Here is a 23,916-nt window from a genome sequence, read left to right on the forward strand (position 1 = left end):
GACCTCTCCAGCCCTAACCTTCAGTGCTTCAGTGACCTGGGCCTTACCCACGGCTCTGAAGGAAAGGCTGCAAATTTGACTTCAGAAACTGCCAACACCATCTTTTCTGGAAGTACATTGTCACTGTTTCTGACTCCAACCTTGTAAGTAGAGGCAGCCTCCAAGAGCGTTTCTGCTCCCTTATCTGGTTCACAAAACCAGAGACAGAATCTGCTCTGGAAACAATCCACAGGACAAGGCTTCCCTAAGGCCAGCTTTGGCAGAGATTATCTTTCTTACAGGATTTATATTGCACTTTTACATAAAGTATCCCATTTAACTGATGAGGAAACTGAGTCCTAGAGATGTAAGTTACCAGCCCAAGAGCTCTCAGCCACTAAATGATAACCATGTCATCAACCACGGTTGAGAAACGTCAACCTTGTCTCTGACTCCAAGACAACCACCGGCATCCTCTAAACTGGCTGCCTCTAGCGCCTGTCAAAACCCAATGATCCAACCTCATACAAACTCTTTAGGGAACAGAAAAAAGAGGAAGACTTCCCAGACTCATTTTATGAGCTATTGAAAGTTTGATATAAAAACTCAGGCAAGGACAGCATTGGAAAGGAAAATTGAAGACCAATCTCATCCGTGAACATGAATGCAAAAATCCTGAACAAAACATTAGCAAACTGAATCCAGCAATTAAAAAAATGAAAAGAAAATCATGACCAAATGGGTTTATTCTAGGAATGAAAGATTAGGTCAACATTAGGACATGTATTAGTGTAATGTATCTCACTAGTAGGAGAAAAATTATGCTGTGATCTGAATTGATGTAGGGTAAGCATTTGATAAAATTCAAAAGAGAATTCATGAGACAAAAAGCAAAAAAGAAGAAAGTTTAATTCCTTACAGACTAGAAAGAGAATGTCCTGAATATGAGGAAGGCTATCTTCAAACCAACAAGAGCAAACCGTGTTCTCAATTGTGAAATATTAACATATGCTCTTTAAAATCAACCATAACGAAAAGTTACACATGATCCCCATTTCTACGCAGCGCTGTATTGGGCTCCTAACCTGTGCACTGAGGCAAGGATAAGGAAAGGAACCAGGGTTCAAGAAAAGGGAAACCAAACTGTCATTATTTGCAGATATGATGTTCTCCATGGAAAACTTCCAACTATCCAAATTATTAGCATTAACAAAAGAGTTTAGTGAGTTTGCATGACATCAATATATAAGTCAATTGCATTTCTATATACCAGCAAAAAAAGGTTAGGCAATGCGATTTTTAAAAAGATCATTTACAACAGCAATAACAAAACAAGGCACCAAGGAATAAGTCTAACAAAAGACATGCAAGACCTTTTTGAAGAAAGTTATAAAACTTTGGTGAGAGATATTAAACAAGACCTAAATAAACAGAATGACGAAATTTTTCCATGGATAGGATGATTGAATATCTTAAAGATCTCATTTCTCTCCAAACTGTTCTATAGACCCAATGAAATTCCAATAAGTTGTTTTGTGGAACTTCACCATCAAATTCTAAAGTGTATAAAGAAGAGCCAAGGGCCAAGAGCGGCTGAGACAGGTGCACGTGCTCCACCAGAATCAAGGCGTATTATGAAGCTTCAGTAATTAGGATTGTGTTATTAATACAAGGATGAAGAACAGAAAATAGAACACAAAGAGAACCCAGAAACTGATCCACGCTTAGATCAAAACATGTTATAGGATAGACCTGGCATTCAGATCAAAGAGGTTATCCACATAGAAAAAAATGCAAGTGGATTCCTGCTTCACACTACACGTAAAAACCAATTCCAGGTGGATCGGGAACTAAAACAGGAAAAATAAAACGTTAAAACTTTTTTAAAAAATACGAAAGAATACTCTAATGATCGGTTGATAGGGAAAGATTTTTAAACAAGCAAAAAAAAAGCACAAACCATAAAGAAAAAATTAATAAAATTGACTAATAAGAAGACTTCTGTTGAGTAAAATCACCATTTAAAAAAGTGAAAAGACAAGCTTCAATCTGAGAAGATATTTGTAAAATATAATCAACAAAGAATGATTATCCAGAAAATGGGGAATCCTAATGAATAAGAAGGAAAAAGAACAAGAAATACACAGAAGACATGAACAGGCCTATCTGTGAAAAGGAAACAAGAATGGCCCATATTTATATGAAGACACACTCAACCTCATTATTAATCGCACAACTGCAAATTAGGATGACAATAAAATAGCTTTTCAAAAACAAAAACCCAACCAAACCCAGCGTTGGCAAGGATGTAGAGCCGCAATTGTCTCATACGCTGCTGACAAGAGCGTAGTTTGGCTCCCCTGCATGGAAAGCAATTTGACGTTACTGTGAACTGGTCTGCTCCACTTCTACTCCAACTTCCTTCTAGCGTGCCATCCTATATTTCAAAGGGCAGAAAACCGAAATCTGCATTTCCAAGATACCCCCACAGCTAGGGTTCTGGATATGTTTAAGGCTTGACTTCTCCAATGCGCTCAGAGCAGTTTGAACTGAGTTAAGTGGGGAGAGGGGCAGGCTCAGGGCATTGGCTTTGCTGGCAGGGATTATAATGGTGGCCTCCTGGCTTTAAAAGGTGGTTTCAGAGCAGAGGCAGCTTGCTTCTGGAGCCAGCAGGTCTCACAGTGGCTTCCTGATTTAGCTGAAGTGGCTTCCTAATTGCCCCTAAGGCAGTGTGGCTTTGGAGCCAGAACTGTATTGGCAGGCTTCCAATTCAAAACAAATCTTCCTGATGAAGGGGAAAGTGGTAGCTTTCTTGGTGGCCCAGTCCTTTGGTGTGGCTTTGGAAATGATTTCTAGAAGCTCAGTCTAGAGTCTGTTCCTTCCACCCTCCCAACAATTCTGTAAACGATCAATAACCTATAATAAATCTCTTTCTGTTTTCATGAGCTAGAGTGCATTGTGTTCTTGGTCACTGTACCTTGATCAGTACACCTAGCAAAGTTGTACCTACATACACCATACATCCTTGCAATCACACTCCCAGATATACACCTTAGAGAAACTCTTGGATATGTAGACCAAAAATAGGTATGAGGACATTTATTGCAGCATTTATAATAACAAAAAACTGGAAACAACCCAATGTCTCTCGAGAGTAGAATGAATAAATAATAGTGGTATAGTCATACAAAAGAATATCAAACAGATATGAAAATGAATGACCTACCGCTTCATATTTCAACACGGATAAATTGCAAAAATAGAGTTGAATGAAAATGTCACAAAAGAATGTATACAATATGATTTCACTTATACAAACATAAAACTAAACAATGCATTATTTGGAGATACATACACATGTGATAAAGCCATAAAGAAAATACAAGCAGCAGTCAACACGGAATTCAGGCTAATCACTACCTGTGTTGGGAGAGGCAGGTGTGTTTTAGGAAAGGGACCCCTGGGAGCCTTCAAAGGTGTGGGGTTATTGTGTTGTTCTGAAGCTGGGAGCAACATGAAGGGCACAGCATCACCGTGAAGGGTTCTTGCCGAATATGTTTCATTTTAGTCTGACCAAGCCTTTAGTTCTTTATGATTTCCACATACAGGAAATACAGAGGACAGAGGAACAAGCTAAGCAATACCATAAGGAAACAATCAAACAAATCCAGAATGTGGGACATTCTTAAGAGAAGTGGCCCAATCCCTTCAACAAGTCAATGTACTTGGGAGAAGGGGAAAGGAAGGAACAGTTGTTCTAGCAAAAGAGAGATGTTCTTAATTGGACCCTGTTTTGAACAAACAAGATATTTTGGGGACAATTAAGGAAATTTAACTGTCGGCTGGGGAATTATTAGTTTACTTAGGTGTGACATTCGTATTGTGGTTATGTAGGAGAATGTCATTTTTAGAAAGCCATGCTGGAGTATTTAGAGGTGAAGCTTCTGAGTGTATGTAATCTAACTTTGAAATGGTTTAGGAAAATATATATATGTGCATATACACATTTACATATGAAGCAAATATGGCAAAATATTAAGAAATGTTAAATCTAGGTATAGATTTATGCACATTGTACTCTTCTTTCCACTTTTCTGTGTTATTTGAAATTTTTCATAATAAAAAGACAAAATAAAAAATGAAGGTTAAGGGGCTGGCCAGGTGGCATAGTTGTTAAGTTTGCATGCTCTGCTTCTGTGGCCCAGGGTTCACAGATTCAGATCCCAGGCATAGCCCTTACACACCACTCATCAAGCCATGCTGTGGTGTTATGCCACACACAAAACAGAGGAAGACTGGAACAGATGTTAGTTCAGCCACAATCTTCCTCAAGCAAGAAGAGGAAGATTGGCAACAGACGTTAGCTCAGGGCAAATCTTCCTCACCAAAAATTAAAAAAAACCAAAATGAAAGTTAAGGATGCAAAAAAATAATGAAAGTGCTAAATAATACAATCAATAATTGTTCAGTTTAACAAATATTTGACACACACACATACACAATATTTTCATTGTCCCAGAAAGAACTTTCTCAAGATATATGTACTAAGGAAAGAAAGAAGGAAAAAGGACCAAGTTTTCAATAGTTAGAAAATGACATCAACTCCTAAACGGGTCTATTTTCACATTCCCATCACAGAAACATCTCACTCTGAATCCATTGTTTCAAGCCTTTCTGGGCCATTTGGAACAATCATGCAGATGCTGAGCATCCTGGAGACCCTTCTCTTGCCAGCAAGGACACATCAAAAGAGATGGTACTTTGAAGGAACCTGTCAAAAGCTTCAGCGGTAAAGTCACAGGAATTTAGCAATGAAGGGTTCTGAACCTCTGTTACATGTAAGGGTTTAAAGGTTGGACAGTCTCTTCTTCAAGGTAAATTTTTTTCTCCAAAGAAGGAGTTAAATCTCTCCTGTGAAGGACCTCAACTCTCAGAGTCACCCATAATAATCAGTGTTTCTGAGTTTACTCAGTTTTTCTTGGGTAATTGGATTCCTTCAAAACATAATATTTTGGGGGCCAGCTGGGTGGTATAGTGGTTGAGTTCCTGCACTCCATTTCAGAGGCCCCGTGCTCTCGAGTTCAGATCCCAGGCATGGACCTGTGCACTGCTTATCAAGCCATGCTGTGGCGGTGTCCCACAGACAAAAAACGGAGGAGGATTGGCACAGAGGTTAACTCAGGGCCAATCTTCCCCACAGGAAAAAAAAAATATAATATTTTCTTTATAAAGTAGAAGAATGTGGTCAGGAGTCCTTTGGATTGAAATTCTCTCTCTGGATAAAGGGAAGGAAAGGGGGACCCCTCACTTCCCACTCAGTTCTCAGGCCCACAAGAAACAACTCTCCACTCATTCCCAGCATACATCCTCCTTCAAAACTTGCAAGGTGATCCTGGCCTCCTCTCACCCTTCTCCTCCTCAGTAGCCGGGGTGGATGATATTAGTCCTGTTGACTACCCACACCCTCCTTCCTGAAGCGCCTCCCTCCCTGGACCAGGTAGACTACACTTGAGCTTCCCCTGCTACCTTTCTGGCCACATCTTCTGCGTCCTTTACTCACTCTGCTCCTTCTTTGTTGACTAAATGTCAGCTCTTCACAAAGACTCCCTCTTCTCTCTTCCTGAAAGAGCTCACCCCTCTCACAGCTTCAAGTGCCTCCTCTCTACAGAGGGTTCTCACACTTACATCCATCCAGCCCTTCTCTCGTGAGTCCCAGACCCAAATTTCCAACTGCCGGCCTGAGAGCTGCCCCCATTTGGCCCACAGGGTTTTAAATTCCATCTGCTCAAAACTGAAAGCAAGATGATCCCCTTCAAACCTACCTCTTCTTCTGCACTTCCAACTCTTCTGTTCCTCCATGAGAAAAATACATTGTAAATTATGACATGATATCCACATAGAGCACTATCATATTGTCACTCAGTATCACCATCCTCTCAGCTCCCCCAGACTCAACTTAAAATCTCCATCCTTAACTGTTTCCTAGTGCTCCTTTTACTGGTTCAGAACTCAGGGGGCTATTTATAAACACAAGTTCTGGGGCCCCATCCCCGGGTTTGGAGACCTCTGCTCTGTATATAACATTTTCTAGATCAAATCAGACCAAGGAAGTGTTTGTACCATACTGGATGGTCCCTGTAAAATTGCTTTGACTGGGCTGTTTGTTGTGATACCCTTAACTTCTTGAAAGATGCTGCAAGAAGCAGTACTATTAAAACTGCTGTTGTGCTCCCTACAGAGGTGTGGTGAGGATGTCCACATGACATCACAGAGGGGGCCTTTTATGAGGCAGAGACCCTGCCTGATGAGGACACAACCAGAGGAGAGGCAGACTAGAGACCCAGTGGAGGGAAACACACGTTGGGTTCAGTGACCCACTTATTCCTTGAGGAGAACCCCTATTTCTACCTAAGAGCATTCCTGGAAGCTGATGGATTTCAAACAACATTCTGAAAAGACTCATCTCAGGGGACAAAGCAGGTAGGGGTGGAAAGGAGGTAACGGGCAGGGAGAGGAAATCAATTCCCATCCTGCTTCAACCAAAAGCTCCACTCTTATTGCTTTACTTCTGGAGCTGCCATGTTTTTGAACAAAGAGTCCATTTGAACAAAGGGTTCTGTAACTTTAAAAGAGTTTTTAAACTACTAGTATAGAGGAGCGGAGAGTGGCAAAGTAAATGACTAGTGACGGATTGCAGAAGGCCTTGAATTCTAAACCAAGGTATTCAGATTTCACTCCAGGCCAATGGGGAACCACTACAAGGTTCTGTGGAAGGAACAGAATGGTGAAAGCAACAGTGGAGAGAGAACGAGGTGGTATGGCATTCAAGATGGAGACCAGGGTTGGGAGATAAAATTTAGGCACCAACTACCAGGTGTTTTAGATAATAATGAGCCTGAATTGGAATAAAAATAAAGGAAAAGATGCAAGAGACATTGCAAAAGGAAAGAATTCTGCACTTTGTGACCAATTAGATTTGGAGATAGAAGTGAGACAGAAGTTCAAAATTATGTCCAGATTTTAGATAGAATGACTAGAAAAGTGATTGTGTCATTAGCAGATACAGGCCATGTCTTAGCCCGTTTGGGCTGCTATAACAGAAAACCATAGACTGGGGGGCTTAAACAACAAACATTTATTTCCCCCAGTTCTGGAGGCTGGAGTCCAGGTCAGGGTGCCCGCAGATTCGGCGTCTGGTGAAAGCTCACTTCTTGGTTCACAGACTTGGTCCTCAGACAGTGGAGGGGTCGGGGGTGCTCTCTGTGGTCTCTTTTCTGAGGACATTAATCTCATTCATGAGGGCTCCACCCTTTTGACCTAATCACCTCCCAAATGCCCCATCTCCTAATACCATCACATTGGGCACTAGGTTTCAACACATGAATTTCGGGGGAACACAAATAGTCTATAGCAAGCCAGATAGAGACATGTGGAGAAAAGACGAGACATTCCATTTTAGGCCTATGGCACTGAATTGACAGCAGGACAGAATGGTCACCATCTACAAGCAGTCAATCTTAATAACTTCCACCGACTCACATCATCATCTCTATTTCATCAGCAAGAACTGTCAAATCTGCTTCCTCAATCTTTGGTTCACTTCAATCTCTAGTACATCACATAGGCCAAGCTACTGTCATCTCTCACCTGAACTACTCCCAAAAGTACTCTGGCCCCTCTCTAACCTTGTCTTTACACAGCAGCCATATGATCTTTACAAAAGGAAAATTTAATTTATTTTATCTCCTTGCTTTCAAAAGTTTTCAGTGCCACCCTATTGATCATAGGATAAAGACGAAGTTACACTGGCTGCATGCCTTAGTCAACCTATCTCTCCAACTGCATCTTGTACAGTGCTAGTTATGTTTTGATTTGTTCCATTCTCTGCCCTTTGTTCACATGGCTGGAGACTCTCCATGCCCACTGCCGTCGCCAACATCTCAGTCTACCACCCTTCCCCCATCAGCCTCCCCTCTTCCTTCCAATCTGATATCCATTGTCTCTTCTTTGGGGACTCTCTCTGGCCTCCTCGCCTAGTTTAATTCTTCCTGTCATGGTTCGCATGGGACCATGTACCTAAAGTTAAGAAAAAACAGGGACACGAAGGCCTGTTGAGAACAAAACAAGTTATAAAGCCACATGCTTCCCTGTCAGCTATAGATATTTGTTCCTTCTTTCAGGGTCTAACAACAGTTATCCTCTTGTGATAACATGATAGGCAGCCAGCATAAGTCCTCCAAGGTGGCATGTGTTTGTCCCAAGAAATCGACTATCCAGGAAAGATGAGCAAGCACTCTGTGCAGCCCCTTCTGGCAGCCATTGTTACAGCTACCTAGTCATACTAGGTGGATGATATCATGGTTTCATGTTCTTCTCTACCCTGCCTGGGAGTTCCTAGTGTTAGGAAAAAGAAGAATCAGAACCTAAGTCTAGAGATTTGTACTAAGAATGAGATCTAGACTAGAAAGTGGTTGTGGATCCCAGGCGAGAAGATCCCAAAGGAAAGACAAAAAGCCAATGCACTACCACCCCAGTGGAATACCTGTGGCTGAAAGCTCTGCACCCCATAGTTAACCGGAAACCCCTAAACGTTCCTGAACTGATGCTACCAGCACCATCACTGAGCCAGCCAAAAGACAAGGAAGAGAGAGGCCACAGAAAGCCTTCCAAGAGTTGTTCCTCAAGAGATGAGTCAGGGAAGTGAGGATGCATTTATCTCTGTGGGAAATACAGGGCCTCACTCAAAGTAGGCCCGAATCAAGGTTGACTTGTTGATGAATAGACAAACATCAGCTGAAACCAAGCTCGTCACAGTCCCCCAGATCAGATCCTCCACTCTGTCCGCACTCCGTGTTTCCTCATTCTCCCAGGCTTCCAGGCCTAGTTAATGCCACTGCAGACTGAGAGTCCTAATGTATAGCTCTAATAATGCCATTTCCCCTATCAAAATTATATCATGGCTCCCACTGCCTACACCAATGATTCAAAGTTTAGTTGTACGTCAGAATCACCTAGAGTGCTTTTCAAATGCACGGATACTATGGTCCCACCCTTGAAGATTCTGATGAGTAAAATAGAAAGAGAATTAATACCTATTATGTCCCTACTATGTGCCAAGTATTTTATGTACAATACTTTATTTGATCCTTTCCGTATTCCCCTGGAGGTGTAGTCCTATCACCATCGAAGATGAGGAAATGAGGCCCTGAGACTCAAGTAATTTATCTGAGATCACATAGTTAGCAAATGATGGGACTGTAATTCAATGTCAAGTCTGTTGATTTATGTGTGTGTGTGTGAGGAAGCTTCGTTCTGAGCTAACATCTATTGCCAATCTTCCTCTTTTTTTTTTTTTTTTTGCTTGAGGAAGATTAACCCTGAGCTAACATCTGTGCCAATCTTCCTCTATTTTGTATGTGGGTCACTGCCACAGTGTGGCTTGATGAGTGGTATGGGTCAGCACCCAGGACCCGAACCCATAAACCCAGGCTGCCAAAGCAGAGCATGCTGGACTTAACCACTACACCATAGAGCCAGTGCCTGAATTTTTATTGCAGCATACAGCCTCTGGCCATCCAAATCCCTTACCTGGGCATTCAAGACCTTAAAAAAAAAAATGACTTCTAAAATGGTGCATTTTGTTGTACATAAATAACACCTTAATTAAAAAGTTAATATTATCCTCACAAGACTTGTTATCTTATTTTTTTGATAATAGCCATCCTAATGGGTGTGAAGTGGTATCTCATTTAGCAACTCATTTGTTTTTAATCCTTCTTGTTCGTTAGTATATTTAAAGCTATAAGTTTTCCTTTAAGTACTACTTTAGCTGTGTTACACAAATTCTATCATGTAGTGTTTTATTTAGTTCTAAATATTTATTTTTTAAAACAAGTGTTATTCAATCATACGTTATGTAATTTCTAAACATGTGGGACTTTATTTTAGTGACCTTTTCAAAAATGTAGTTGAAGGACATTGTCTGAATGGGATTGATTCTTTAGAATTTATTGAAGCTTCCATTACAGCGTAACGCATGGTCTACTGGTATAAATTCCTATGTATGTTCAGAAAGAATGTCTGTTTTCTGTTATTTTGGATATACATATTTTTAAATTGTGTTTTCAGCTCATTCAAATTCACGCTATTTTTTTCTATTTGATCTACAGTTCTTAGAGATGCCTGTTAAAATATCTCCAACTACAATTGTTAATTTATGTAATTTTTCCTATTTATTTGATATAGTTCAAGATTGTGTTGTTAGGTGCATGTATCTTTATGATGTTATATTGATTTTTCTACTGTTCTTTAAACATTTTAAAGATGTGAAAAATAACATCTATGCAGAAAGTTGATAAAGCTTATATGTATATTTAAAGAAATACGTATAAAGTGAGCACTCATATAACACTAAGGTCAAGAAATAATAATAAAATAATAATAAAACATTGCCAACAGTTAACAAACAAAAGGTTGTTAAAAAACAAATCTGAGGCCAGCCCTGGTGGCCCAGTGATTAAGTTTGGTGCACTCCCCTTTGGCAGCCCAGGTTCAGTTCCCAGGTGCGGACCTACACCACTTGTCAGCAGCCATGTTGTGGCCATGAGGAAGATTGGTGACAGATATTAGCTCAGGGCAAATCTTCCTCAGCAAAAAAAACCTCAAATCTGACTTCAACTCATCTAGCCTTTTCCAGCAGTAATCTACCTTCCCCTCCAAGTCTTCCAGTCACCACATGCTTCTTGGGGATCATGTGTTAACTCTGCCATTCATTATATCCAACCATCCCCATACCTTTCCTTTCACTGTGACTGGCATCAGAGGGCCCCTTCGCCCCTCCCCACCAGCAGAAAACCTGCCCAGGCTTCAAATTTCCACTAAATGGTACCTCTGTGGAGACTTTCCCCATTCTGTCCACGAGAGGGAAACTCTGCCCCTCTCCTCTCTGTTCTCTACACCTTAAAAAAAATTACCCTTCAGTCACCTTCCATATTCTCCTTGTATAGGGTTACTTTCTTTGTCATCTACTAGACATAGGCTCCTTGAAGGCAAGACCAGGGTCTTACCATCTGAATTTCCCACAGCTTCAGATTCAGTAGGAGGTATACGGTAACTGCTCAACAAATATTTTGAAGAAAGAAACAGAACCTCTCTTTAATCTCCTGTGTTTCATTAGCAGAGTAGCTGCCATTTTTTTCCTTTAAAATGTCTCTTTATCTTAATTTCTCCTCCATTTTGATTGCTGTTTTATTTCAGACCCTTATCACCTCACACCCAAAGAGCTGCAGAAAGAGCGAGAGAGGGGGGAAAAAGGAGGGAGGAAGGAAGGAGAGACGGAGGGAGGGAAGGAGGAGGGAGGAAGGAGAGACAGAGGGAGGGAAAAAGGAGGGAGGGAAGGAGGGAGAGACAGAGGGAAGGAGGGAGGAAGGAAAGAGAGACAGAAGGAGCGAAGGAGGGAGGAAGGAAGGAAATGGAAAGGAAGGGACTATGCTCAGACCCCCTCCCCAGACCAAATAAAATCAGAATTGCTAGAGAAGGGGCAGAGGCGTCCATAATTTTTCAATGTGCCAGCGGGGTTGAGAATCACTGCCTATTTGGTCCCTCTTAATCTAATCAATATTATCTCTAGACCTTCATATCAGAAACAAATCTTAAAACTTTCAGTGTAGGCTTTACTCTTGAATCTCAGCCAAAGACTCTAAATAACTTACATAGTAGATACTCCAACAAGATAAATAAATGAATGAAGAAAAGAGGAAGGAATGCAATGGCTTTCAAGGCTGGCATAGTGGGCCTCATCTGGAGAACACATTCAGCTCCTTTTTCCAACATGCATCTCCACTCCACTCCGCAGGGTCCCCTCCTAGCCCCACATACATGCTGTGTTCCTGTCTTTCTTCTTTACTCTGCTCACCTGGAGGCTTCATTTATCCTCTCCCCTACTTCAAGGCCCTTGTCCAGTTTTACTTTCTCCACAAAGCTTCCCAGACCTCTGCTCTCACCCCTTTCTAAATTTCTGCGGTTGAAATAAACCCAGAGATTCACCACAAAATTCCACACAATGAACTTGTCACCACCGTTAATCCATGTACTGGTCTCCCCAACAAGATCACTGATTTCTTAAGGGCAAGGATCACAGCTGAAGCTTCTACCTCCTCCTCCCCGGCTCAGCCTCAGCCTGTGTGGAGAAGAGATGGTGTGCTAACTGAATGCCTTCTCCAGAAGGGGCCCTTTAACTTAACCCTTTCCTATTACAGACGAGGAAATGATGAAGCAGGAAGGCAGTGACTTGCTGGCAGTCACACACCTAGTAAATGGCAGAGCTGAGAGAGAAAAGACTCCAGTCTGCTGAGCCCCGGAGCTCGTGTTGTCTGGTTGCTTAATCATGACTGTCGGTTTTCCTTGTTCTCTCCTCAGATTTCTCCTCAAGGGGAGCAGAAGGCCCTTTTCTCGCTTCTCTGACTTTCCCTTATGAGCTCTGTCTTTCTCAGTGATAGCTTACTTGCCTGGCATATTTGGTGACTGAGCCCAGAGAACAGCACAGAATCACAGTGCTCAGGGTAATTCAGACATCGGGGCTATTTTCTGAAAATCTTCCCTGGATAATCTTTCTTTGTGTAGATGTGAGTTCCTGTTCTGGGTTGGATGAAGGACGTACGCATCCAAATTGGCCAGTGGGGGGCTTCAACTGAGGCTGCAGGAGGGCAGGCCATCGCTGCAGTATAAAAGAAAAGAATAACAGTTAAGTAGAAGCAGATCCTGCTGCCACCAACGTGGGGGGGTTCAGGCTAGGAGCACGTGGCAGCAAGAGAATCAGAATTCTGCCCTTGAGCAATAATGACTCTGTTATCCCAACTGTTATTGGCAGACGTTGAAGTAATTTCCATTCCTGTGGGGTGGAGAGATGCCAGAAATTCCCCTGAATTTCTTCCTGGGCAAGGCTGTTGGCAGAGTCTCGAGTGAAGGTAGAAATGGAGCCGGTGACCAGGGGAGTGAAGAAGACCGGAAATGGGTGGGCCCACACAGGTGGCTGCTATCCCCATTCCCACAGTTGGTGGATTTGATTAGAGGCCCAGGACAGCCGTGTGTGGGCAGGGCCACCCTCCCGGGCACAGCTGAAGGGCATTTATGTCCAGGCCAGCTGCTCATGGTGAGTTCTCTCATGCCCTGTGTCGTGTCCCACTGGGATCCTCCCGGCCGGGGCAGAAAGAGGCTTTACTCCTTTATTTTCACACCCATCCATGCCTGGAACAACTCTGCTGGTCCTCGACAGGGAGAAGATTGAGAGTGTTAGAGCCAGAGCATTTTAGAGCTCAACATGGCTCGCACTTATGAGAAATTGGATGAGAGAGGAAAGAAAAATATTCACGACTCATTTGCTACAGATGTCCAAGCCACGAGAACTAGAGGTGAGGGGTTCTTTCCAGTCTTAGCTCTGCCACTTCCTAAGTATGTGACCTTGGGCAACTCACTCGGTGTGGGAGTGGCTCATCATTCCAGCACCTATAGAGTCGGGGGACCAAATGAAATGCCCCCTGAAAATGGGCCTGAAGACCATCTGGATTCAGGCTCTTGGTTTACAATCAGGAAGTGCGGACTAGGAGCACAAGGCAGTCGGGGGCGCAGCAGGGCTGGAGCCTATCTCCGCAGCCCTGCGCATCTCTTGGGCACCACCATTCCCGCACTCACGGTTCCCAGCCCTGCTTCTCACAGGAGCAGCAAGAGGAGGATCCTCGCCCGGTAAGGCTAGAGGAAAGCCGGCCTCTAAGACGTCGGCCCACATGGTGCCACTTCCAGATGCCAAGGAAGGACCTCCCGGCCCCTCTAACAGGGCTCCACCACGATACACAACGATGAGTCAGATTCCACCATGTGGCTGATTAAAGGCAACTGAACTATCTGCATTGTTTGAGCTTCTTGTAATTGAGTAGCTGTTCATGTATTACTTAACTAAAAATTAATTGAGTACAAATTCCTGAAACTTCTACCATTAGATTCATTTCTTTTGGCTGAAGTACTATTTGATTGGTAAAACAAATATCCCAGTGGTGGAGACACCACTCATAGCTCCTTTGGATGACAACAACAGCTAACATTTTTTGAGAACACACCGCATGCCAGGGTTGTTGTACATCTCATTTCATCTCACACTGTGACAATCTGTGAGGTGTGTGCGGCGGCTGGCAGCATCTTACAGAGGCAGACCCTGAAGGCTGGGGAGTTAGGCCATTTGTCTGGTCACACAGGGAAGGCGTGGGGCCAGGACTCAAACTCAAATCAGATTGATTCCATGGTCCATGTTCCTAACCCCTACACCACACTGCCTCTCTGTGGCTTGACTATGTCTCTAAGGCCTTTTCTGAAATCAGGTTTTGACAGAGGAAGGGGGATAAGACAGTAAGAACTCAGAGTGCCTGGGTTCAAGTCCCAGCCTCAACACTTACCGGATGCCTTCAAGGGAGGTTAACTTTTAGGAACGGAAATTCCTCACCTGTCAAGTAAGGATTATAGAATCTTGCTCCCAGGGTTGTTGGGAAGATTAAATTAGAGAATACATACACAATGCTTAGTGCAATGCCTGATGTGTAACCAGCTCTCAATGAATATTCGACATTATCAGTATGGTTCAGGAGGCCAAACACCACCCTGGCCCCCTTCACAGCACTGTTGCTGGTCAGCCCCAGATGGAGGGGTCAAGCTCCCCCAGCCACCGGCTTCTTCAGCTCTCAGCTACGCTCAGCGTTCCCTGACTTAAAGCAGAAAGGCAGCTTCCAAGAAAACACATTTGATCTCAACTTACACCATGATATAAAAGATCAGCTGCCATTTGCATGGATTGGTGAGGACGCTTGGACACGTTGGGGGATGAGACCAGCCCTTTAAGGTCATATCACACATTCCCCAACAAAACTCAGTGCCGGTCAGGAGTGCCGGGCAGTGCTGACCACCACAGAATTCCATCAGTGTCTGCCTCGGGTGGAGAGGGCTCGGTTCTCCCAGTTCCCTGTGTTGACAACAGTGATCTTGGTGTACCCTCTGAGTTAGGGCTCTGCTTAGCTGTGTATGACATCAGTTTAAATAGGTTTCAAGATAAGTGTCTTAAAAGCCACAGGAAATGACCTCAGGTTTTTTTTTTTTTTTTTTTAAATTAATGTTATGATAGATTACAACCTTGTGAGATTTCAGTTGTACATTTTTGTTAGTCATGTTGTGGGTACACCACTTCCCCCTTTGTGCCCTCCCCCCACCCCCCCTTTTCCCTGGTAACCACCGATCAGATCTCCTTGTCAATATACTAACTTCCACCTATGAGTGGAGTCATATAGAGTTCATCTTTCTCTGACTGGCTTATTTCGCTGAACATAATACCCTCGAGGTCCATCCACGTTGCTGTGAATGGGCCAATTTTGTCTTTTTTATGGCTGAGTAGTATTCCATTGTGTATATATATACCACATCTTTATCCAATCATCAGTTTCTGGGCATGTAGGTTGGTTCCACGTCTTGGCTATTGTAAATAATGCTGCGATGAACATAGGGGTGCAAGGGACTCTTGGGATTTCTGATTTCAGGTTCTTAGGATAGATACCTAGTAATGGGATGGCTGGATCATAGGGTATTTCAATTTTTAACTTTTTGAGAAATCTCCATACTGTTTTCCATAGTGGCTGTACCAGTTTGCATTCCCACCAACAGTGTATGAGGGTTCCTTTTTCTCCACAACCTCTCCAACATTTGTCGCTCTTGGTTTTGGATGTTTTTGCCAATCTAACGGGTGTAAGGTGATATCTTAGTGTAGTTTTGATTTGCATTTCCCTGATGATTAGCGATGATGAACATCTTTTCATGGGTCTATTGGCCATATTCATATCTTCTTTTGAGAAATGTCTGTTCATGTCCTCTGCCCATTTTTTGATCGGGTTGTGTGTTTTTTTGTTGTTGAGCCATGACCTCAGGTTTTTTAACTTATCCAAAACAAATTCCAAAAGGTATAGTCTTTCCAGCACCATCTCCGACCACGTTTTCATAAACCCTCTGCCACAGGCAGGCCCATCCACTCCCTGCTCTGAAAACCTACCACACTTTTCCACGCCCCTGCGCCTTTGTTCCTGCTCTCCCTACCTCAGAATGAAGCACTTCCTAGTCTCCGTTTAAACATCTCATTACTTCTTCCTCATTTTCAGACCTTTTGTATAGGATGTTATGTGTTTGTGTCCCTGCTAGACTGTAGGTCACTTGAGAAAAGGACTATCTCCTTGTCATCTCTGTGTCCTCCAGTCTACTAGAATAGGTAAAGAGAGGAATTGAGATGGGCCTTAGGGTATGATGCAGACACACTTTCATGACCCCAAATGGCAGCCTTCCAACCTTCATGATGAACATGGGGCCACACAGCTTACCTACTCTTTAATAGACTGTAACACTTCATTGCAGGTAAGCAAGATATTGACATCCATTGTGGTGAAGATGAGCAAGACTGACAACTTTAAAAATTATTTTTTATTCTTTATCATTTTAAATGCATTACTACTCTCAACGCAGTCTTTAATGATATTTATTGCTTCCTCCGCACAAGCACAAAATGCTGGCTCCCTCCCAAATTCAATATGGACCTTGGGAAAGGAGTTAAATGCTGTGAGCCTTCATTCTTCCATTGACTTTAGTAAATTCCTTTCACTGGGATTGTAATTGCAGGTGGTGATCAGAGAACGCAGAGACCGCAGAAGAGTTTATGGCATCCCAGGCAGGACACGGGCCAGCCTGGGGGACAGCAGGAATAAGAACCAGCAATACAAGAGCACTACCTGGAAGTTATTTCTGAGGAGAAACAATGGTAAGACCTTCCAGCAACTGAATCGGTTCCGATGCAGTAGGGCAAAATTCTTAGAAAGATGCGTTTTATTGAAAAATAATGATTTTACTAGCTTGTAGTCAGAAGCTGTCCAGCATAAGCATTCTGGTCTTCCAGAGTCATCGTATCATAGCTGTTCTGACAACACCCCGTCTCTCGTAAGTTCTCCTCTCCTTCCATTCTCTTTAAATCTTCTCCCATCTAGCTTCCCTAAATTAATTTTTTTGTAACCAGAGCTTCCTTTTTATTGCAAAGGTTACTTTTGTGTCTCTTATTGCTTTTTTAAATAACTTTTAATGACCTAAGAAATTGTTGGCTGAGTTCCATTTTCCACTTCCTCCAAGTCAAATGATGGCACATCTTATACCCCGTGTTTACAGATATCAGAGAAGGCAGCACTAATTCTTTCTGCCTTATCTTCACTAGGGCATGCCTGGAGTCTTGACAGGGCAAAATAGAATGAGAAAGTGGATTTCTACATTGCTAAGAAACAACAAGGAAGTCCAGATGTCTTGAGAGCTAGCAACCTGCAGAAGTCATCTGTTCATTCTTTCACTTATTTACTGTATATGTTTTTGGGTGCCTCCCATAAGAAACGCACGGGGCTAGGTGCTTTGGGGTGGATAGCCATGAGAAAAACAAAAACGCTACTTCAGGGAGCTCTCATTCTGCAAGAAGAACAAGACAGGTGCTCAAATCAATGCAGTACAGGTACCAGCAGGTAGGCGCCCCGAGAGGCACAAAGAACCATGGAAGATCAAATGAAGGAGAGATTAGATCCTATCAGGAAAGACTTGGTGGAGGTCCAAGTCAGTTTCGGTAATGATGAGTCCAAAAGGAGTGGGGCACTCCAGTGCAAGCATGAGCAGGCAGTGGGGACATGAGACGGAAATCAGCAACAGAGGGGTAGGTGGGAAGCAGAGTCCAAAGTTATGTTTGAAAGAGTTTGTTCTCAGTCCCCTGACCCCTGTTTTGACTACTGGGATGCTCTCGCTGCTACAGCTTCTAAGCCCACGTGTGGCTGGAGCTGTTGATTTTCTGGCAGAGAGACTTCCTGCCACAGCTGAGACAGCCAGGGTCTACGGTCAAGGACTTCTGCCTGGGCAAAGTTGCATTTCAGTTCTTAAAATACAAGGTTTTTTGTTTGCTTTTGCTGTTTTTCTGATTTTTAAAGTAATACCTGTACAGTTTTTCTTAAAAGTATTTTTTAAAAGTAAAAAACATAAATCATCCATATTCCTACTACTCAGAGATAACATAGTTTTTAGTACCAAACTTTCCTATTTCATTATAGTCACGCACCATATAATGATGTTTCAGTCAGCAGTGGTCTGTATATACAGTGATGGGCCCATAAGATTATAGTGGAGCTGAAAATTCCTACTGCCTAGGGACACTGCAGCCATCATAACATCACAGCTGTGGTAACATTGTAATGCAACCATTACTCACGTGTTTGTGGTGATGCTGCTGTAAACAAACCCTCTGCGCTGCCCGTCATATAAAAGTATAGTGCATACAATTACACACAGTACATAATACTTGATAATCATGATAAACAACTATGTTACCGGATTATGTATTTACTATACTATAGTCATCATTATTTTAGAGTATACTCCTACTTATGTTAAAAGAAGTTTACTGTAAAACAGTGTATCATACTATGCCGGAAGCAGCCTCATAGATCTCGTGTTTACTGCATCTCTTCATTGATTCCATCATTTTCTCTTGTACTTGATTTTTTTAAAGATTGGCACCTGAGCTAACATCTGTTGCCAATCTTCCTCTTTTTTTCTTCTTCTCCCCAATGCCCCCCAGTACATAGTTGTATATTCTAGTTGTAGGTCCTTCTAGTTTCTGCTATGTGGGACGCCGCCTCAGCATGGCTTGAGGAGCAGTGCTAGGTCTGTGCCCAGGATCTGAACTCTTGTGCTTGATTTAATCTCATGTTATGTCATCATGGCCCCTAAGCATACAAAATCCACTGCTATTCTTGCCAGTAAGAGCCCACATCAAGTGACTGACCTGGAAACGAAATTAAAAGTGATTAAGGACTGGGGCTGGCCCCGTGGCCGAGTGGTTAAGTTCGCGCGCTCCGCTGCAGGCGGCCCAGTGTTTCGTCGGTTCGAATCCTGGGCGCGGACATGGCACTGCTCGTCAGACCACGCTGAGGCAGCGTCCCACATGCCACAACTAGAGGAACCCACAACGAAGAATACACAACTATGTACCGGGGGGCTTTGGGGAGAAAAAGGAAAAAATAAAATCTTTAAAAAAAAAAAAAAAGTGATTAAGGACTATAAAGGAGGAAACGCATGTCCTGTTCCACCACAGCTATAATCTTGAAGAACAAGAACAAAGTGACAGAAGCTGTTAAAGGATCTGCTTCGTTGAAGGCAAAGAAACTAACAAAAATTCGAGAAGGGCCTCTATCAGACATGGATAAACTTCTAATGGTCTGGATTGAAGGCCAGACACAGAAGTGTGTCCCTCTCAGCAGCAGATGATCACGGTAATGTTGAAAGAAAAGACTGGACCTGACTATGATGTTGGATTTACTGCTAGCTCCGGGTGGTTTAAACGATTCAAGAATCATTATTCATTACATAATGTGAAAGTGAGTGGTGAGTCTGCAAGTGCTGATGTGAAGGCAGCTGCAGAATTTTTGGAAACTCTAGATAAGCTGATTGTGGAGGAAAATTACTTGGCAGAGAAATTATTCAATATGGATGAAACCTCACTATTCTGGAAATAGATGCCTGAAAGGACTTTCATCTACAAGGAGACCAATTCAATGCCAGGTTTCAAGGCTTTTAAGGGAAGGATAAGAGTCTTGTTTGGAGGCAATGTTGTGGGCTACTAATCGAAACCCTTTGGGACCTGGCACAGTGAGAAGCCCAGGGCCTTCAGCAGATCAGTAAGTACACACTGGTAAGGTACTACAGGAGCAGTAAGAAGCTGTGGATGGCCCCCATGAACTGCTATGCCAGCAAAATGGAGAAGCATTGTTTGGAGAATAACACACCTTCCAGATGTTGCTTATTGTTGATAATGCTCCTGGCCATCCTCCTTTTATGGGTGATCTTCATCCCACTATTAAAGCAGTGTTTCTCCCACCAAACACCACCTCTTTGATCCAACCAGTGAGTCAAGGAGTTAGAGCAGCTTCTAAGACTTACTACCTGAGGAGGACCTTTGCCCAGGCTATTGCTGCAACTGAGGAAGATACTGATGCAACTCTGGAAGGATTACAACATCTATGACTGTGTCAAGAAGCTTGCTTGGGCTTGGACTGATGTCATCAAGGAGTGCATGAATGGCATCCGGAGGAAGACACTCAGGAGATTCATCCATGACTTCAAAGGATTTGCCAAGGATGAGGAGGCTGCAAAAATCAATAAGGCTGCAGTTGAGACAGCAAACAGCTTTAACCTGGGTGTGGGTGAGGATGACATCGAGGAGCTCTAGAGGTGGTTCCTGAGGAATTGATTAATGAGGAGTTGTTGGAACTGGAACAGGATTGCATAGCTGAAGAAGAGGCAAGAAAAAAGGAAACTCCGGGAGAAGAAAAAGAAGAACCTCCAAGAAAATCCACAGAAGCTTTTGTAGACCTCAACAAACTCCTTAAAAAGTTTGAAAACATGGACGCCACCACCAAAAGGTTTTCATTGGTAGAGAGGAATGTTTACCTGCTTACAAGCAAATCTCTGATGAAAAAAGAAACAAACCAAGCAAACCACCAGGGACGTATTTCTGAAAAGAGTGACCCCTCCTCAAGAGGAGCCTCAGGCAGGTCCTTCAGGATGCATTCCAGAAGAAGGCATTGTTATCAAAGGAGGTGACAGCTCCATGTGTTATTGCCCCTGAAGGCCTTCCAGGGGGACAAGATGTAGAGGTGGATGACAGTGATGTTGATGATCCTGACCCTGTGTAGGCCTAGGTTAATGTGTTTGTGTCTTAGTTTTTAATAGAAAAGTTTAAAAAGTAAACAAAAATTAAAAATAGAAAAAATTTATAGACTAAGGACACAAAGAAAGAAAATATTTTTGTACAGCTGTACAATGGGTGTTTTAAGCTGTGTGATTACAAGTCACAGAGTTTAAAAAATTGAAGTTTATAAAGTAAAAAAACATTACAGAAAGTGAAGGTTACTTTACTATTGAATAAAGAAAAATATCTCTTATTAATTAGTGCAGCCTAAGTGTACAGTGTGTAAAGTCTACACTAGGGTACACTAATGTCCCAGGCCTTCACATTCACTCACCACTCACTCACTGACTCGCCCAGAGCAACTTCCTGTCTTGCAAGCTCCATTCGTGGTAAGTGCCCTATACAGGTGTGCCATTTTTTATCCTTTGTACCATATTTTTACTGTACCTTTTCTATGTTTAGATACACAAATACCCCTGTGTTACAATTGCCTACAGTGTTCAGTACAGTAACATGCTGTGCAGGTTCGTACAAAGGCTATACCACAGAGCCTAGGTGTGTAGTAGGCTAGACCATCTAGGTTTGTGTAAGTACACTCTATGATGTTTGCACAACAATAAACATATCCCCGTCATTAAGCGATGCATGACTATAATACAATTAACACAACAACATCTGCAAATTGATTCTTTTTTTAACTTGCATATTTTTTAAAAACAAAAATTACATGATGTTAGATATAATTTTTGATATTATTTTCTCTAACTAAATAGTATATCTTGGCCTTCTGTAATGGACACATCTACATCATCATTTTGGATTCCTGCAGAATATTCCAATCACTTATTGATAGATATTCAGGTTACTTCCACTTTTATACTGCTTTTAGATGATACTGTGATAAACGTCCTTGTATGTACACACTTGTGCATTTATCTGGATGTTTTTCCTTAGTATAAATTTTTAGAAGCAGAATTACACAGTAAAGAGATGTGTTTAACTGTATTATTACACATTGGGCTTAGACAAAATTTAACGTCAAGTGATTTAAACTTTGGCCTCATCTTACCTCCTTTTTAAGTACTTCTTACCCATCATGCGTACTCTCTCTCCGTCCATACACCTGGCTTGACCCCCATTCTGGCAAGGCCTGAGCTCACTATTTGCTAATCACTTTAATCAGTAAGATATTCACTTTTCATGGGTTTTCATGACCGATTTTCAAGAACATTAAAATGACTTCTAGAATCAAAGGAATGAAGCCATAATGAAGACAACAAAGGCAGGAGAACTATTATGGGGTGACCCGTGACTAATATCTCAAAGCAGACCATTATCACCCAAGATGAGCCATTTGGGGTTAAGATCAGGTGATCTGTCCATCTGCAATGTGAAATTTCCTTGATCTTTTGTCAGTACAATCTCTTCACTGAAATGGTCACCAGAATTTTCATTTTGAAGATCTCTTGCCATTTCCCCCAATATACCTTCTAGTGCCATTTCAGAGAGAGAATATTGTCTCTGCCACCAAAGAAAACTTAGATTTGGACCCAACCCTCCCCTCTGTGCTCCACAGAGTCATAGGTCTTTTGGCCTCTGTGTTCCTTTCTGCAGTCCATTTTAATGGTAACAGCAACTCAGGATTGCGACCCAGTCATAACTAAGTTTATTAAACTTAAACTCTACTGTGTTATCAGCCACTAACGTCACATACTAACCTCACAAACTACATCTATGGGCAAGCCCGGGAAGCTAAGGAGAGTTTACTGTGGACTCTAGGATCTTATTTCATGTTCTCATGCTTCTCTAAAGAAAAACATGCTACTCGTAAACACTGAATCAAATTCTTACAAAGTTCACAAGGTTACAAAACAAAGGGAAACTAGTCTTGAAAAGTCAGTCTAAAAATATCTACAAATATACGTAATTTTTTAACCTAACCAAAATGAGTGACTACTGATTCTTTCTTTGCAATAGTTTGATGTTTGAATCAGTACCTTCCCATTGTGAAATCTGATTTTCTATTGTCCTCTTACACTTAGTAGGCATTCAATAAATGTTTGTTCCAATGAACTAAATTTAATACACTTAGGTCAATGTCTTTCATACATTCCTTATAGTAGTTGTTATCAAAGGAGATGACAGCTCCATGTGTTAGTAGTTTATAGTTGGAAAACAATGTTAACAACAGTCATTTCAGTGTAGAAATAATACTTAAGGGACCTATCCTGAGACACCTAAGATGAGTTATTAAATTCTAATTTAACCACAGCCACCATTACCAATTTGTTTTAAATAAGTCGTCCAACTCTTAGAAGGGCACAATGATTTGGCGAGCAGTAGATCAAGAAAACTGATACTAAATGGCAGGGGGAAAAGGACGCATAAGGTCGGCCCCCCGTTTTCATGGGTTCCACATCCGCAGATTCAACCAAATGCAGGTGGAAAGGCCTACGACAGCTGCGTCTGTGTTGAACATGTACAGACTTTTTTCTTATTATTCTCTACACAATACAGTATAACAGCTATTTACACAGCACTTACATTGTATTAGCTATTATAAGTAATCTAGAGATGATTTAAAGTACATGGGAGGATATGCACAGATTATATGCAAATGCTATGCCATTTTATATAAGAGACTTAAGCATCCGTGGAGTTTGGTATCCGCAGGGGTTCTTAGAACCAATCCCCCTTGGGCGCCACGGAGGGCTGTAGTTTAGATTCTGGCCTCCTGGGATGAATAGTCAAAAGCTCTCCTACCAGAAAATAACATCTTGAACTGAAAAGCATTCAAATCATGGATTTCTAACCCAGCTAAATTTCCTCCTCCGAGGTAGCCTATTTACTAAAGCAGTTGATAGCTGTTAACATTGTCATTTAACAAACATATTTCTGATGGAAAAAGATGGAACCATCAAACCATATTCCAACATGTAAATAAAGATTTCTTCTCAAAAAGTTAGCTTTGTCTGAGGTTGCTGCTTTTCTCTTCCAACTGATCCATCTCTTAGGAATGAAAATATACCAATAAATGGAATTACCAACACAAAGCAATAAAATACGCCCTTCATAATATGTAAATATCTTCCTGTGTCCTCAGGATAACAGCGTGCTGGACAGACAGGGATACAAGAAACTATTGTTTGAAA

At 42.1% G+C, this 23,916-nt stretch overlaps 1 protein-coding gene across 2 annotated transcripts in view; it reads left to right on the forward strand.

Moving 5' to 3' along the window:
* Positions 1-6,264: 6,264 nt before the first annotated feature.
* The window catches only part of CDYL (chromodomain Y like), a 247,461-nt gene continuing 229,809 nt past the window's right edge, over positions 6,265-23,916 (forward strand). Inside the window, exons 1-2 of one of the 2 annotated variants that reach the window (XM_023624396.2) lie at positions 6,265-6,459; positions 16,675-16,813. In XM_023624396.2, the coding sequence (XP_023480164.1) occupies positions 16,811-16,813 (3 nt within the window). In that variant the 5' untranslated portion in view covers positions 6,265-6,459; positions 16,675-16,810. The remainder of the gene's footprint in view (positions 6,460-16,674; positions 16,814-23,916) is intronic. The other variant, XM_023624393.2, reaches the window with a different exon arrangement.

This window comes from Equus caballus, chromosome 20, assembly GCF_041296265.1.
Source record: "Equus caballus isolate H_3958 breed thoroughbred chromosome 20, TB-T2T, whole genome shotgun sequence".
Taxonomy (NCBI): domain Eukaryota; kingdom Metazoa; phylum Chordata; class Mammalia; order Perissodactyla; family Equidae; genus Equus; species Equus caballus.